The 17,447-nt window shown below is 35.3% G+C and overlaps 1 protein-coding gene across 1 annotated transcript in view; it reads right to left on the bottom strand.

Moving 5' to 3' along the window:
- Positions 1-17,447, bottom strand: part of ttn.2 (titin, tandem duplicate 2) — a 171,351-nt gene that overhangs the window by 99,089 nt on the left and 54,815 nt on the right. Inside the window, exons 74-103 of the mRNA XM_015358879.2 lie at positions 17,064-17,351; positions 16,612-16,902; positions 15,957-16,244; positions 15,397-15,510; positions 15,016-15,298; positions 14,680-14,863; positions 11,440-11,529; positions 11,075-11,342; positions 10,708-10,968; positions 9,894-10,103; positions 9,728-9,805; positions 9,614-9,640; positions 9,412-9,468; positions 9,237-9,287; positions 8,812-8,886; positions 8,367-8,447; positions 7,562-7,642; positions 7,225-7,308; positions 6,898-6,972; positions 6,404-6,514; positions 6,110-6,190; positions 4,629-4,748; positions 3,905-4,018; positions 3,313-3,396; positions 2,848-2,946; positions 1,666-2,595; positions 1,176-1,259; positions 668-751; positions 431-514; positions 55-126 (exon numbers count right to left, since the gene is read on the bottom strand). Of these exons, the coding sequence (XP_015214365.2) occupies positions 55-126; positions 431-514; positions 668-751; positions 1,176-1,259; positions 1,666-2,595; positions 2,848-2,946; positions 3,313-3,396; positions 3,905-4,018; positions 4,629-4,748; positions 6,110-6,190; positions 6,404-6,514; positions 6,898-6,972; positions 7,225-7,308; positions 7,562-7,642; positions 8,367-8,447; positions 8,812-8,886; positions 9,237-9,287; positions 9,412-9,468; positions 9,614-9,640; positions 9,728-9,805; positions 9,894-10,103; positions 10,708-10,968; positions 11,075-11,342; positions 11,440-11,529; positions 14,680-14,863; positions 15,016-15,298; positions 15,397-15,510; positions 15,957-16,244; positions 16,612-16,902; positions 17,064-17,351 (4,749 nt within the window). The remainder of the gene's footprint in view (positions 1-54; positions 127-430; positions 515-667; positions 752-1,175; positions 1,260-1,665; positions 2,596-2,847; positions 2,947-3,312; positions 3,397-3,904; positions 4,019-4,628; positions 4,749-6,109; positions 6,191-6,403; positions 6,515-6,897; positions 6,973-7,224; positions 7,309-7,561; positions 7,643-8,366; positions 8,448-8,811; positions 8,887-9,236; positions 9,288-9,411; positions 9,469-9,613; positions 9,641-9,727; positions 9,806-9,893; positions 10,104-10,707; positions 10,969-11,074; positions 11,343-11,439; positions 11,530-14,679; positions 14,864-15,015; positions 15,299-15,396; positions 15,511-15,956; positions 16,245-16,611; positions 16,903-17,063; positions 17,352-17,447) is intronic.

Here is a 17,447-nt window from a genome sequence, read left to right as displayed (position 1 = left end):
TGGTATGGATAATGTAGGGGTTAGTGATATTTTTCATGTTACTAAATTAAATACCTTTTACAGGTGTGGCTTCTCGTCTTGAAACACTGACTGAAGTAACATCTTCAAAAACAGCTGCTCTCACATCTTCAGTAGATTAAAAACATGTTTCTCATTAACTTTTTTCAAATTTGTATGATGAATTGGAATTTTTAGAGCAGTGAAATCAAATGTGACAATGATGATCAGTGTAAGAAGCTGAATTCAGTATAAAGATTTTGCTGTTCTTTGTTTCTAACATAAATAAATTCATTTGAAATTGCAGAACATAAAACATTGAGAGATAAAATAAAGCAAAACAAGTTACTTAACACACAATGACAGCATTATTTTTCTAGTAGAGGAAGAGCTTATGACAAAGAAATCAAGAGAAAGGGTAGGTGTTTTGTACCTTTTTTAAGTGTTATTTCTTCCTTTTCTGGAACATGTACTTTTGTAACTTCTTCAATCACAGGCTTCTTTCTCAGCTCCGGAACTTAAATAAGTGAATGGATTGTCATTTAAGATATTTTTCTATAGATATTGTATGGAACATGTATGACTTAATATTCAGTTTTCTTTAGGACCATTAATTACAGTCGAGTAATGATAAATGAATGAAAATGAAGGGTGTAAAAATATTGAATACCTGACACTGTTGGTATTTTCTCTTCTTTGCGTTGCACTGATGGTTTTGGTTTTCCGGGAGTGATCTTCCCTACCTCTTCTGGCACTTGAAAGAACATTTTTATTTTTAGTTAAATCAAAAATATTCAGAAATAGCTACTGTTTCAAGAGAAAAAAAAGATTTAACTTTTAAGACAAATTAGACAAAATAAGAGACATTTGTACATGAAGAACAAAGACAAAGACAAAGATTCAACACACTCTGTACCTTTGCTTGCAGGAACACTCTATGTTTTGGGAGAAATCAAAAGTACTTGAGCTTCTTGTGTGGATTTATACTTTACACACTTCCAGTATTTTTTGTAACTTAAGATTGAAACTTTTGTTCAAGCAGTTTAATAGTTAAGAGAACTGAACACAAACACATAGGCAAACATACACTAAATAAACATGACATGAACACAAGAACAAGTCAAGAGAGAAAGATTTTTGATTGTTTTCAAAGAGTGTCCCAAGTGCATTTTCTGTACCTTTTCGTAGAGTAGCTTCTTCTTTGATTGAAACATAGACTTGTTCAGGTATCTCAGGGATGGTCTTCTTTTCTGGTTCAGACACTTTATAGAAACATTATGTACAATTTTACAGAGAAGCATAAGAAGATTGAAACACAGAACACACAGCAACATTAAAGAAAAACTGAACAGAACATAGAATGATGGTTTGACTGTTATATGAAAATATGATGAGACAAAGTACAGTACTTCCACAAACATGTAAGACAAAAACAAAAGACAACATGGTTTACCACTTGTAAGAACATGCGATTGTTTCATTTCAAACAAAATGTTAAGATCAGTTTTTATTCACTGCATTGTGTAACAACCACAGCAAATGCAACAAGACACATTATAGATAAATATTTGCTTTTATGTAAAGAGGCAATGGAATGATGAAGTAAATGAATTATTTGCATCACAGCATGGAATGAAATGTTTTTCTTCAAGGTGCTTTAAAGAGTACCTTTCACTGGAGCTACCATCTCTTTCTTTGGAGTGATTCTCTCTTTTTCTGATGGTATTTCTTCCTTTTTGACAAGGATGGCTTTCTTTGGAGCAATTTCCTCTATTTTAGGAGCAACTTCTTCGATTTTAGGCACTCTTTCCTTTATCTTCAGTGCAATTTCATGTTTTCTAGTAGGAATGTCTTTTTTAGGTGAAGCTTCTTCTATATGAATGTCTTCAGTTTTTACTATTATTTCTTCTTTCTTTGGAGGAAGGTCTTCTATTTTAGGTAAAATTTTATGTGCTTCAGTGGCAATTTCTACCTTCCTAGGCAGAACATCTTTCTTAAGAGAAACTTCTTTAAACGATATCTCCTCTTTCTTGAAATAAGCCTCTTCTTTTTTAAGAGAAACTTCTTTTTTGCTGACAGGAATTTCTGCTTTCTTCAAAGGAATTTCTTCTTTCTTGTGTGAAATCAGAGAAACTTCTTCTTTGCTGACAGAAATTTCTGCTTTCTTCAAAGGAACTTCTTCTTTCTCGTGTGAAATCAGAGAAACTTCTTTGCTGACAGAAATTTCTGCTTTCTTCAAAGGAATTTCTTCTTTCTTGTGTGAAATCAGAGAAACTTCTTCTTTGCTGACGGGAATTTCTGCTTTCTTCAAAGGAATTTCTGCTTTCTTGTGTGAAATCACTGCCTTAGTGATAGGAGTTTCCTCTTCCTTGAATGAAATATCGTCTTTTGTAACTATTAGCTCCTCTCTCTTGAGAGATTCCTTTTTCTGGAATGAAATCTCCTCTCTCTGGACAGGAAATTCTTTCTGGAGAAAAACTTCTTGCTTTACAGAAATCTCATCTTTCATGTATGACACTTCTTCTCTCTTTGCAGTTCTCTCCTCTGTCTTAGCAATAGTCACAGCAATTTGTTCAGGCTTCTTGGGGACTTCCAACACTTTAAAGAATATTTGAAATTTAACTTAAAGCACTGTGTAGTGCTACCAAAGAAATCAGATATTTTTACTCAACATATAACACAAACAGTAGGTATGTAATAAAAGGGACAAATAAAGAGCAATTTACTATTGCACATTTGGGTAATTTTTGACAGCTACTCATAAGACCATTGATTAAACAGATCTCAAGATTGTAAAAAAGCTACAGCTTGTATAAGAATAGAAGAGTTCTAGAGCTAAACTTCAAATACCTTTCATTGGAGGAACGTCTTTCTTTGGAACAGCTTCCTCTTTTTTAGGCTTGGGCACAGCAGGTGCAATTTTCTCAGGCTTCGTGACAACTTCTGGCACTTCAAAGAATAATTACATGTAGCTTTCAGCACACAGTTGTGCTTATAAATAAATGTAAGAATGAGACACAGACAAGATACACAAACAATTCAAAAAGACAGGGAAGGGTAATGAATGAAAAAAGTACAAAATATACTGTATGGCACTATGTGTTATACCATTACAGTTACTAATGAAAATAATAAAGAAATTAATTATCTCATTTATCTGTTGTATACAATATGTCATTTAAATGTGGACTATGTTTTTAAGACATATAGATAAAACTGACCAACTGTACAACAATGACACACAAAGAGTACATAAGCAAAAATGAAAGAAGAGAAGATGGTGTTTTGATGATCATTTTTGGATTTTGTCTATACCTTTGATCGGTGCCCTTTCCTCCACTTTAGGTACAGTGATGGGGACTTTTTCTATACGTGCTTCTTTCTGTTTAATTTCAGGCGCTTTAAAGATATTGAAGTACAAGACATTATTAATGGACATATAAAAACAAAACATGACAATAACTTGGACAGAAACATTTTTCTTACAAGATTTGACAAGACTTTAATGTAAAGATTTACCTTGTGCTAGAATAAAAAAAAAAGTCTATGTGTAGAAAAAAAGGGTCAAGTCAAATTCTGTTTTGCAGAATTTATACACTGCATATAAATAGTCCCTTCCAAGGACTGTTAAATTAAATGTAAAAATATGTGGAATTTCTTTATACATTCTGAAGCAAATAATTTTTTTCAAAGATTGATTTCGTTTATTTTTAGGTTCTTCAGATAACCGAACAAAACACACAGACAAAGTGACATAACGGGAATAACGGGAACAAACCAGTGACAAAAAACAGAATTAAAAAAAAAAAACTTTAAGATGCCTAAAGTACTTTGTCAATAAGATCACAAAATACAAATCAAACAAAACATGAATTTGTGACCCTTCAAGACGAAAGTTTATGTATACCTTTTGTCGGAACGGCTTCCTCCTTTCGAGGTGGAGGAGCTGGCTTTGGCTCTGGCTCTGGCTTGCTAACTGGCTCTCGCCTTGCAGGTGCTGGCTTCTTTGGCTCCTCAGGAACTTTAAAGAACATTTTAATTTTCCTTTTTGGACATTCACAGATGCATGTTGAGATTCTTATAAGAATGTACTGTAAGCCATCTTGTCCATTCTACAAGCAAATGCATGGACTTTTTTTTCTGCACATGCCACTCTTTCCATAATGGCAGGCATATTAAAGCCTGTTTTTTTAGTAGAAGACAAATATGACAGAATGGTCCAATTTACAAAGACATGAACCACATATAAACTTTATCAAAAAATGAAACAGACTCAACAAATAAGAATGACATGATTCACATATGAGTTTTATCACATTCATGAGGTAACAAAACCAAGACTGACACTTAATGGACATTAGCCAAGAATGACAATGAACACTGGACACAGAGCTAAAGAATAACAATGTTATATTTCCAACAGTAACTGTACGGAACACAAACACTACTTTTTCTGTTACAGTGAGATTCTGCATTTTCTAGAAAGCAAGCACTTTAATAAAGTAATAAACGTCTATAAAAGATGAAAGCAACACAAGTGGAAGGAAGCAGCAAACGAAAAGACTGCACTGCAAGAGCTTGCATTACCGCAGACCATATTAAAAATCTCCTTACAACTGCTTTTCAAATACCTTTTACTGGAGCAACCTCTTCTTTCTTAGGAGGGGCTACCTCCTTCTTAGGAAGAATCTCCTCTTTTTTAGGAACAGCAACTTCAGCAGTAACTTCAGGCTTCCTGGTAACTTCTGGCACTTTAAAGAACATTTCAAATTAAGCTTAATGCATATAATTGTGGTGTTAAGAGATGGAGTCCTTAAGTGGAACATGCAACATACAGACACATATACACCAAAAGTACAAATATTGTAATACAATGTGGCATTGTCCTAACAAATATACACAACATCACATCACATGTTTACACAGTGAAAAACTATAAAAAGTGTACTTTATTATTATAAGTTGTATTCAAGAACTTAATATCATGTGTCGATACCTATTATTCTGAGCTACAGTATACAGAAGAGGATGGGATGTGATGTTGAATTGTTGCCTTAGAGTTTGAATTATATGCTGCGGTTAAGTGGGATTTCACCAAGTCTTCCAGTTTCTTCACACATGTCATGTTGCCTAAGTGTGTATATAGATTCTCAATTGTGTGTGTTCCCTGCAATGGATTGCCTTGCAGGTTGTATCCGGCCTTGTGCCAAATACCTACTGGGTTACTGCAAACTTGAACCGGACTAAGCAATAATACTAAAAGAGATGGAATCTTTATAAGTGATCTGTGGTAGAGCTTCAGGCTTTACACTTTCTCCCATTAGTTCAATACTGATACTTGTATGTCCAATGAAAATGGCAGGTAATGTAAGTTAGAGATTCCTTTTCAACACAAACACAAAAAGGCTTTTTTAATATAACAAAAAAGCCACAGAACCGGCCTAATGCTGTCAGACAAAGACATAAGACTAGGGAAGACAGAAAAGAAGACAAAAGAGTGTATTTTGAAGACAGCTCACAGTCAGTTCTTTACAAAACATTACTAACAGACAACAAGAGTACTCAAGACAAACATAAAAATAAAAAGGAACGGTATATTCATTGCCTTAATCTGAATGTTTAAATTTCTGCATTTAATTTTAAAAGATACCGTTTATGGCTTTCATACTTCTAAGCTTAGTCACGTCTTTGGTTTTGTACATATTTATTAAATATTTATTAAAGAATATGAATAAATCATCTACTGTATATGCACAAAAGTATTCAGTGCACTATTTGAATTAGTTTATGAACCATTAACCATTAAATACGAACTTGAATTCAAGATATATTTTGAAGATCTTAACAATCTTCTAAATTTTGTAACTCAAGGTAAATAAACACTTAGAATAACCAACAATGACGTACTTTGACATACAGTAGCAACACCTACACACTTTTCACAAACACATTTGAGGGCTATTTTAATAGCCCTATTTAAATAAAGAACATTTAAGAATGCTGAAGCAATTAGTCACGGGTTGCACAAAAGACAAAAGAAGGCAACGTGTGTACAGGGGTCTTTATTAAAAACCCCAAAGCACTGTGAAATATTTTCTCCTTTGAGCGATACCTTTTGTTGGAATGGTCTCCTTTGGAGGAGCAGGAGTTGGCTCTGGTTTTGGAGGCACTGGCTTCTTAGGTTCCTCAGCAACTTTAAAGAATATTTTTTTTGTATTTTAGACATACATTACCCAGATACTGTATATAGTATATGCATACATACAATATAGAAAAAAAAGTAACATTAAGAAATGATTCCATCTGGGAAGCGACAGATCTTACAAAAAATGAAGATTGCAATAAACCTTAGATACTGGTACTTGACTAGGAACAGAATAAAACAAAATTGCAGACACAACAGTACCTTTTGGTGGTGCAACTGTGGGCTTCTTTTCTGGTTCAGGTTTTCGTTCAGGTTTAACTTTAGCTGGTGGTGCAACTTTAGGTTCGGGTACAGGTTTCTTAACTTCAGGCACTTAAAAGACATTAGTATTATTTTAGACAAAGACTACATTGATGTCATAAGAGGCAAGAAATTAGCACAAACATATTGTACAAAAAGTTCTGCGTCAATTACAAAAGAAAATCACAGACGACAAACAAACATTCTCAATTTCAACGATCTACAGAGTTTTTTTTTAAATGAACACAATTAGAAAGATGTCTACAAAATATGGTACTTGGGATCCAAATGAAAGAAAGACCAATTGTGACAGACATGGACAATGTCTTAGTTATTAAAACTTAAGACAAATACACTAAAAACAAACGCTTATAATTAGATATAAATCGACACAGACAAGTTAATAAGCATAATGTTAACCAAGCATAGAAATCACTGCATCTTCAATATTATACCTTTTTTAGGTGTAACCTCAACTTCAACAGGAGAAACAATTGGTTCAGCAACAGGCTTCCTGATTTCTTCAGGTGCTTTGAAGGTATAAATTAAATGTTAGATAGAAAGAGATTTTAAAAGTGTGAGAAATAATAAGTTAATGGATTGGAAGAATCATGTTGCAATTTTAAGGGAACTTGAAGCACAGTAACAGATAACATGGAACAATTACATTTAAGAGAGCTTGTCACACACACGTAAGAACATTATGTTCCGACACATACAGTATCAGTGTTTCTGTTCTAACAGCAAGACAATAAGACACTTTTAGAAACACCAAACAATACCTTTAGGTGTGGGACGTTCTTTCTTTTCTGGAACAACTTCTCGTGTGGTCTTTTCAAATACTGGCTTCTTTATCTCTTCAGGTACTTTAAAATAGCATTGTATTCAGTGAGATCCTTTTTTATTTAATTGCTTAAAATATTTTCTAACTTTTATTATATCTCAAATGTACTGTATAAGATTTTAATAGAAGTGTTTATTCAATTAAGAAAATAATATACTTTAAATTAATTTTTTAAAAGATTAAATAAATAAGACTTAAAAAGCACAAAAAAAAAAGAATTTTGCAAAATGTCTTCCAGGCACATATATTATATTTTAAGCATATTTTATTGTTACCTTTAACCACTTCAGGTGCCTCCTCCTTAGGTGGAACTACAGCAGGTTCAGTCACTTCAGGCTTCTTGGGAGCTTCAGGAGCTTTGAAGACATTTACTTTGCTAGACCAAATGTGCTAAAATAATCTTATTTTTGCAAGTAAACATACAAAAAACTATATAAAAAACACAAATTATCTATCATCCATTTTCTAATTGCTTCATCCAGTGTAAGGTTGCCTGCCCTCGTGTGAGTGTGTCCATGTTTGTCTGTGTGTGTGGCCTACAATGGAGTGATCTAGGTCCCATCCAAGGTGTATAAGCCTATCCTGACAAGCAACGTGCACAAGGCTTATACACCTTGGATGAGAGCTAGATCACTCCATTGCAGGACACGCACACACAGACAAACATGGACACACTCACACCAGGGCAGGTGACCTTATACTGGACCAGTTTTCCCAAAAGCCAGTTAACATAAAAGGATGCCTTTGGCCTGTGGTAGTAAACCAGAGCACTCAGAGGAACATGGAGAGAATGTACAAACCCCATGCAGATATAACCCCAGGAATTAAACTACTATGCCACCAAGCTCCCCTAACCCAAATTTTACAGCAATGAAAACGGATCTCCTCAGTGGTTGGTGCAGGTTGAGCTCTGTGATCTTGGTGTTTGAGCCTGGGTCATAAAAACTAGATGACGGTAACTGGGATTTCCCAAACAGTGGCACTTTTTGGCTAAGCGCTGCTTTGAGCAAGTTGGGAGTGGTAAGCATTTACATACATGTAAATGTTTGCCTTTAGCTATAAACCATAGGCATATATTACCTCTTTGTGGAACTGTTTCTCTTCCTCCTACTGTAAGTCTTGTGACTGTTTCATCTACAGGAACCCTTGGAGGTTCAGCAGCTAAAAAGACATTAAGAATGATTTTAGATCATTTATACTCTTTATTTTTTTTATGGGAAGGAGACCAAAACACACAAAGTGTTTAAAAAAACACAAAATACTATACAAAGACACAAAATGTGTTTAAAGAGTGTGATCATGTTCAAATTTTAGTCAAAAAGTTTGGTTTAAGATAATACTGAAAGAAAATGCTGACATTAATGGTACTGTACAAAGACGTGACAACATAAAAACAACAACAGTACATAAATTATAATAAGATAATCACTCTATTACAAAGACTGTGTGAATAACATTGAATTCAGCATAAATCTGAGTTGTTCTAAAATCAACAGCAAATTTAAAATCTATATGTCTGTAATACCTTTTTCCACAGAGATTTCCTTTTCTTCATAGACATAGTCTGTTACTGTTTCTTGAATTTCCCAGCTTTTGTACTCTGGCGCATTAAAGGACAACAATGTACAATAAGAGTCACAAATATATACAAACTTCATGCAATGTTTGGAGTCCTTAAGAAAGTCAGAAAAAGATTTTGTTACACTCTAAAAGAAACACATACAGTATGATTTAACAAACAATGACACACATTAAAGTAGTAACAAACAATGACATTTTTTTTAAAGACAGGTAAACCACAACATTTAGTTCAATTAATGGTCAGCAACACCTAAAAGGACAATTTTTATAATTAGTTTCCGACTCAAAACCATTTTAGTTGCTGTCATGACAGTATGAAAGAGTGAGTAATGAATGAATAATGGATTAGATGAGTACTTTCTATAATACCTCTCGCTTCCATCTTTTCTTCATAATAATAGAAACCAGGAGGAGTCACATCTTTAATAAGAGGAATTATATGTATGTCAGGACAAAATATCTAATGACATTTAAAAAATGCAAAATGTGATTTATTAAAATTCAGCCAGCATCCAGTACTTTGCCAGCCACATCCCTTTCTTACCTTTGGTAGTAATGGCAGAAGGTGCTTCAGGAACTTGTATAGCAGTATCAGGGACATCTAAGAATGTTAAATGTAGTTTAAATACATGAGAAAGAGAGTGTTGTGTGTGTGTGTGCATGTTAGCATTATGTCATCACAGAAATTAAACAACACCCCCCAACAATTGGTAAAATGCATGGCTTTCCCAAATGAATCTACTTACCTTCAGGAGCCTTTCCCTCCTCAATTTCTGTAAAAGCATATTACAATCCATTTAGTGAAATGCACTGAAAGACATTTGAAACAAAAACATTTGCTTTCTAATCATACTACCTACCTTTGCCTGATACATAAAGTTCAGCAGTGCTACGAGCTTCACCCCTTGGCTCCAGACGTGCAATCACAGAGTAAACACCTACAAGATTAAGAATGAAGACAATTAAACTTACAGTCTTCCAAAATTTGTCAATGAAAAATTATTCTTTACACTAAGCAATACCAACCTTCATCTTCAGAAGTAACATTGTGGATGGTCATGAAATGGCGTCGACCTTCACTTCTAAAGCTGTACTTTGGGCTTTCTTTTAGTTCTGCTGTGTCTTTGTACCATGTAACAATAGCATCATCAAAGGAAACCTCACATTCAAAGGTTGCTGACTGATGTTCATTTACAACAATATTCTGGATCCTCTTGGTGAACTGAATTTGCTCAGCTGAAAGAAATGTATACAGTACATAAATAAATGTAAATCATAAATCAGAATGTTTGCTGCAATGATTTTGTGGCAGGAAACTCATCGGATACATTCTCTTAAAACTGTCCTTTTGCAGTGTCTATATTCTAACAGTTTTAAACTTAAGCAGCTTCCAAACAGATGTAACCTAAACAGCATTAATTGTCAAGCCTTAACCTTCTCTTGAATTTTCACAAAAATTTTCACAATAATTTGGTGTTGACAAAAGTAAAAAATGTAAAGTAAAAATACTGCCAAAAGGCATGAGATTAATTAATAGAAAAACAAACTCAGCTTTGTTAAAATATGTTGATGCAAAATTGTTGATGCACTACATCAAAAGGCAAGATTCAAAAAGACTTGGTAAAAATATATCCAAGACAAGAATGGAAAAATGCAAAAGAGATGGAAAACATGAAAAAAAGCATATCAAATATTTAGCAGAGGTTACAACATTAATAAATGTTAAAAATGAAAATGAAAAAGGTTAGAATGTAAAGACAAAAATGTTTGGTTCACTTCACCACTAGATGAGTTGATTAGATGTTCCAGTCTAACACGTTTTTAAGCAATAAATACAAACCTTCTACCCAAAGATCTGCAGTAGTCTCAAGGTTGTCATATTTGCAGGTAAAACGTCCTTGGTCTTCTGATCTAAGGTCTTTAATAGAAAGTTTCTGTATTTTGTCAGTCACATCGAATGTGTATCTGCCATGTGGGTCTAAACGTTTTCCATTTTTAAACCACTGTGTTTTTACATTAGGGATAGAGAATTTGCAAGTCAATGTACAGATCTGGCCTTCCTTACCAGCTACAGTCTGAAGCGGCTGTTCCACTACAGGTTCTGTAAATAAGAAATAAAATGTTTTAGCACCACATTAGTACTTTGGCATGTATTAGTCTACGTTTTCATTAATGTGCCGCAAAAAGGAGAAAAAATGGATACCCACCCACAACAGTTAACTTGGCACTTGAGATGTGTGGACCACAAACAACACGATAATTTCCTTGGTCCCGAGTCTGACAGTTTTTAATTTTCAACAGATGACGGTCACCTACAATGCTTATATCATATTTTTCATTGGTATCAAGCTTTTCAGTTCCTTTGTACCATGAAAGTTTGATCTCAGGATAGTTGATCTTGATCTCACATTCAAATACTGCATCCTTATCTACAATAATTGTCTGATCTTCAATATCCTTCACCAAAGTGACAGGCTAAAATGAAAAAAAAAATGTAAATCTCACCATATGGAAACATTCAAAGAAGTCTTCAAAGTTTATTTTTTATCGCAGTTAGTAACATTATTCGTACCTCGGCCTGGGTCATTCTTTGTTGTAGAAAAGAAACAAGCTCATCAAACTCTTTTTCCTCTTTGGGAGTTCTTTCTTCCAGTTCCACTTCCTAAAAAAATAAGAAACCATTCTGATTCACTGGTATGGAAATATAAAACACCAAAGTACTGTATATAAGCTGTGAATTTTCAAAAAGGGTTAGTTTCCCATTTCTCCACGTGAAACTTCTTTGTTTGTGTTCTAGAATTCTTTGAATCCAAAAATCAATGTATAGTAGGTTATGTAGTCAAGCCTTTTCAAAGTAATTTCTTTCTAATGGAAAAAAATAAAATTAAAATAAAGGAATTGAAATAGCTTGAACACCTCTCTTTTACTATTCATCCATCAATTTTCTAATCACTTTATCCAATTCAGAGTTGTGGGGAAGCCAGATCCTGGTAAGCTACAGGCACAAGGCAAGATACATCCTGCATAGAACACCAGTCCATTGTGGGGCAGGCAGACAAACACAGACATGCACTAGTACCAGTTTTCCAGAAGCCATTTAACCTACTAGTAAGTTTGTGGACTGTAGGAGAAAACCAATGCACCTGAAGGAAACCCACACAAAGACAGGGAGAACATACAAACTCCACACAGATAGCACCCTGAATCCAGAATTGAATCCAGGATCTGAGTGCTGTGAAGTGGCAATGCTAACCACTGTGCCAACATGCTGCCCCTCTTTAATTAATTTTAAAATTGCAAGTGCTCTGGAAAAATGGTGAATATGTATACCAAAAGAGAGCCTTGAGCAAGATTGATAACGTCTTCAGCAATTCCCAAGGAAAGCACTTGCTTTGCATTAACATTCACAACTAAAGTTTTCTATAACACCAACCTTGATGGTCACAATCCATCTACTATATCAGAACCTTAAAACAACTAGAGACTCCAGTTGTAAATAAATTTAATTATCAATCTTCCCTTATACATCAAAGACACCAACCACGCGCTCCAACTTTTTAATGATTTCCAATTTCAGGGTACCGAATGTTACATTTTACCATGGACATCACATCTCTGTACACCATCATTCCCCATAATGACAGCCTTATAGCCCTCAAGCACACACTGGACAAACGCACAGTGCTTGATCCACCCACCCACACCCTGGTATGCCTTGCAGAATTGGTCCTCACACTGAATGCATTCTCTTTCAATAATCTTTTTTACCAACAGGTTAGTGGAGTTGCCATGGACACCAGAATGGGACCCAGCTATGCCAATATTTTTGTCGGCTGGGTAGAAGAACGCTTCTTTGCTTCCTACACTGGCTATGTCCCTGACCTCTACAAACAATATATTGATGACTGCGTCGGTACCGCCACATGCTCCAACGATCAGCTTGAGTTCTTCCTGCACCATTTCACCAACTTCCACCCGTCCCTCAAATATACAGTTAACATATCTTCCACTACTCTTCCGTTTCTAGACATCAACTTCTCCATCAACTACCCCCGACTGTCCACTTCATTTTATTACAAACACACGGATTCACACAGGTACCTCCTGTACAGCTCATTTCACCCCAACCACACTAAAAACACTCTTCCTTTTTCACAGTTCCTTAGGCTACGACGATTATGCAGCGACGACATCGACTTCGAGAACCAAGCCCTCGAAATGTATTCCTTTTTCATCAACAGAGGATACCCCAGCAGTGTGATTATCAGGGCCCTTGCCCAAGCCAAAAACACCCCCTGGACCATCAACCCGATCAGGAACTCCCGCAGTAACAACTGCATTCCTTTGGTGCTTCCTCACCACCCTAACACACTTCCTATCCCAAGGACCATTAACCACAACTTTTCCATCCTACAGGATGATCCCTCCATTGGGGCCCTCTTTTCTGATCGCCCTCAGGCCCTCAGGACAATTCCGGATCACCCAGACAGCACCTTGTACCTCCAGCAACCTTATTTACTGTATCTCTTGCAGTAAATGCCCAGCCATCTACATTGGAGAAACAGGAAGTAGACTCGGAGATCGCTTCAGAGAACACGTCAGGGCTGTGAAGATTAAAGATCTCTCCAAGGCCACTGTTTCTCATTTCACCTCTGACAGCCACGACCACTCTAATCTCTCCGTCTGTGTTCTCAAAGACGGTTTTCTGAACTCATACATCAGAAAGACCACTGAAACCAAAATTATTCTGCAGATAGTATCACACATTCTCCCTTCTCTTAACGACAGACTACTGTTCTTTTAAATTTTCTCCATTCATTTGAAGTTTCATTTCACACCTCTCTGCACCCATTCTGACTTCACACCTCTTGATTGGCCTCTCTTTCTGTCCCCTGTTCCCACCTCTCACTCCTCCTCCCTCCCAACCTTTGTTCTCCCGCTACTTTACCTTTGCCTACTGCCCTGTCTCTCTCATACCTGAAGAAGGCTCCACGGCCAAAACGTTGTGTACTCTTTCTTCTTTTTTTCAGCATGGAATAAACCTATTACTTGTTCCTTTGCAGCCTATGCATGCTGATGCAGCTACCCACCTGAACTATCAATATATTAAATATATATTTTTTTATTTAAACAGTAAATAATAACATTAGTGTTTCCAATAGTTTCCACACTGTGGATTGTTAAATTGTTTTTCAAATGCACATTTGATGGGGCATATCAATATGTTTATGCTTTACTGTGTCTAACAGTGATTCCCCCTTGTATTGATAGATTTGTAGTTTCTAGTCCTGGTCCCGGAGGAATACCATGTCTGCTCTGAACTTCTGAAAAAGGAAAAATGCTCATTGAAGTTTGGTTTCAAATAATATCACTCCCACTGTCTGTTCATCATAAATGGATCAGATAGTTAGTGCTGTTTGGTCAGTAATAACAGTAGGAAACTTGAAGTGAGGCGAAAAAGTCGTAACGTTCTGTCTGCTGAAGTTGTTGAATGAAAAGGGTACTTTTGAAGCAAATTATTTTTGACACTCAGGAATGACTGAAGAAGAATGTTCAAGAAAAATCCCAGCAAGCAGTCAGAAAAGTTAAGTCATCAATAAGAACTGGAGGTTTAGACTTTAAATGGAAAGAAAACCAGCACGTACAGTGCTCCTCCTGCACCAGGAAACATTGTGATAAACAACAGAGCATAATTTAAAGAAACCTCAAATAATATCTATTTGAGGTTTACAAAGTATGCCCTTTCTGAGTTATAAAAAGAGTCATAGTATTTTTTTTGAGTTTTTAAACTGTACATTTCGTGGCTACTTACTACTCTGTGAGTTTCCTCTTCACGCATTTTCTTTATTTGTTCAATTGCCTGAAGAAGACCACGGTAATCTGTGATTCCGTACATACGAGCATATTTTTCATACTCTTTGGGGTCAACGTTCTTCAGTAGCTCAACGATATCAATCTCTGGTTCTTCTGGTTGTTCCTTTTGCTTGGAAGAGACTCTAAACACAAATAAAACAAAGATGTGTCACAACTACAACTTAATTGTCTTTCGTATTAACTTATTATTAGAATTCCTTAAATATTTGTGAAAATGCACATGTAATGTGGGAAATGTGTTTAATATCGACAACAATCAAGAAACTTTACATACTTCTTCAGTTTTGCTCGGAAGTCTCCTTCAACTACAATTTCTTTTTTCTCTTCCACCTCAAGACTGGTACTGCATTCAATTTCTCCAAAGTTGTTTGAAGCAATGCATCTGTACTGTCCAGAATCAGTTCTGGTCACTTCTTTGATTTCAAGTTTGGCCTCTTGTCCCTTCTGCTCGACCACTATACGTCCTCCATGATTGATCTGCCTCCATTTTCCCTTCATCCATTTTACATTTGGAATGGGATCTCCACCAACTTTGGCAATGAAAGTTGCAGTGCCCTCTAGAAATAAACATAAAGCAACAGCAAGAAATAAGAATTATCCATTGAGGGAAATTTAAAACATTTGTGTTTTATAAGATAATTATAGTGGCACCTACTTTCTGACGCTTTGGTGCTCTTAGGTTCATCAATGAAAAACAGGTTGTCCAATTTTGGAGGTTTGGCAGGGGAAGGTACTCCTTCAACAGGTGTAGGTGCTCCTGGTTTTTTATCTAAATCAAAAGTCAAATCAGTGCTTTAATTAGACTACATAACACATTGAGAACACTTTACCTACAATCAATCTCAGTTAAGAAGAAGAGTGCAATATCCTTACACATTTGTATTACTATAAATCAGCTCAGTTTAAGATGTTTTCAATATAAAGAGGTTGTGTTTGTTTCAATGTAAAGAAAAAGACAGAAAAAAAGGAAAGTACTCTTTCCTTCAATGCTTTTTCCTAACATAATGATTCTTCAGATCAAGCAAAATATGAATATGACATGAGCTCTAAAATTTACTTACTGAAAATTACTTTTAAGCAAGAAGTAATGTCTTAAATTGTGCAAAGATGAAACGCAAAGAGATCAGTAAGTATAAGAAACTATTCATGATGAAAGGAAAAGCAGCCTTTAATACAGGCACACAAATCACATGTTGGAAAACAGAAGAATTTTACCTTTTACAGTCACTTTGGCCTTGCAAGAATCACTTCCAGCCTCATTGGTTGCTTTGCATAAATAATCACCAGAATCTGTTCTAGTTGCAGCACTTATTTCCAATGTGGCAGCACCATCAGCATAAATCATACTGCACTTATCTGAAGATTTGATTTCTTTCCTGTCCTTCAACCACTGTATCCTGATTGGCTCAGATCCTTGCATGTGGCAACCTAATTGTAGCTTCTCACCTTCATTAAGTGTTATTGATTTAAGAGGCAGATCAAAAACTGGAGGCCTTTTAAGTTCTGGAATTGAAAGGAAGATAACAACCTCAAAACAAACTCACTGGCAAAGAAAACTGAGAAAGTTAATTAACATTAAGAAAATTAATTAATATTAAGATAAAGCTTAATGTCATTTTTCAGCACGATTTAAAGATATAAATGCTGGTAAGTATATATCATTAAACCATATAGACGTTTAAACTATAATTGTAGTCCAAATTAAATGTATATCCAAAATGCAGAAGACATCATTATAAAGTAAGAAGTGTTGCAAAGCTCTAAAAGAAAAGGTATATCATACAAATAAGCATGGTAGAAAAACAGTATATAGAACAGTATGAAGAAAATAGAAAATATGAAAGTCACAAGAAATTCCATGGAAACTAACCTTTAATAAGCACAGATGCAATACATGAGGCTGTTCCAGCTTCATTTGACACTTTGCAAAAGTAAGAGCCTGAATCGGACAGTGTGGCTTTCTTAATGTTCAATTGCACTACGTTGTTTTTGAATGACACATCATAACTGTCCGATATTTGAATTTCTTCTTCATCCTTAAACCAGCTTATACTCATTGGCTGGGAACCAGAAACGCGGCCTTCTAGTTTGACAAGTTTTCCTTCAGTGTCCTCAATGGATTCTGAAGGCTTTTTTGTGAAGGTAGGTGGTATTTTGCGTTCTGCAACAAACAAGTAAACCAAGAAAATAATCACTTCAAGATTATAATCCAAAGAAAATGAAAATTCGGAACACTAGATAATCTAAACATTTAAGAAATGAACAATATAAAACCAACATGAAGTTAAAATCATAAAAGAAAAAGAACCTGTTAGGAAATACCTTTCACAGTAACTTGAGTTGAACAAGAATCCTTTCCAATATCATTACTAGCATGACAAGAATATTGGCCAGAGTCAGCCTTATCTGCTCTCAGAATCGTAAGATGTGGTGTGTTGTCAACACATGTGATCTTGTAATTTCCTCCTGCACGGATGTCTTTGTTGTCCTTTGACCACGTAACTTTGATGGGTAAAGATCCAGTCAAATGACACTCAAGTTCAACACAGTCTCCCACAGACACAGCCAAGGGAAACAATTGTTTATCAAATACAGGAGGAAACCGTGGTTCTAAAAAGTTAAATGAAAGAATAACACAAGAAAGAAATTGAGACATCAATATACTTACAAGTGTTTCAAGAATGATGAAAGATAATGTAAGTTAAA

The sequence above is a fragment of the Lepisosteus oculatus genome, chromosome 12, assembly GCF_040954835.1.
Source record: "Lepisosteus oculatus isolate fLepOcu1 chromosome 12, fLepOcu1.hap2, whole genome shotgun sequence".
NCBI lineage: Eukaryota > Metazoa > Chordata > Actinopteri > Semionotiformes > Lepisosteidae > Lepisosteus > Lepisosteus oculatus.
This window is presented reverse-complemented; position numbering and strand designations above follow the sequence as displayed.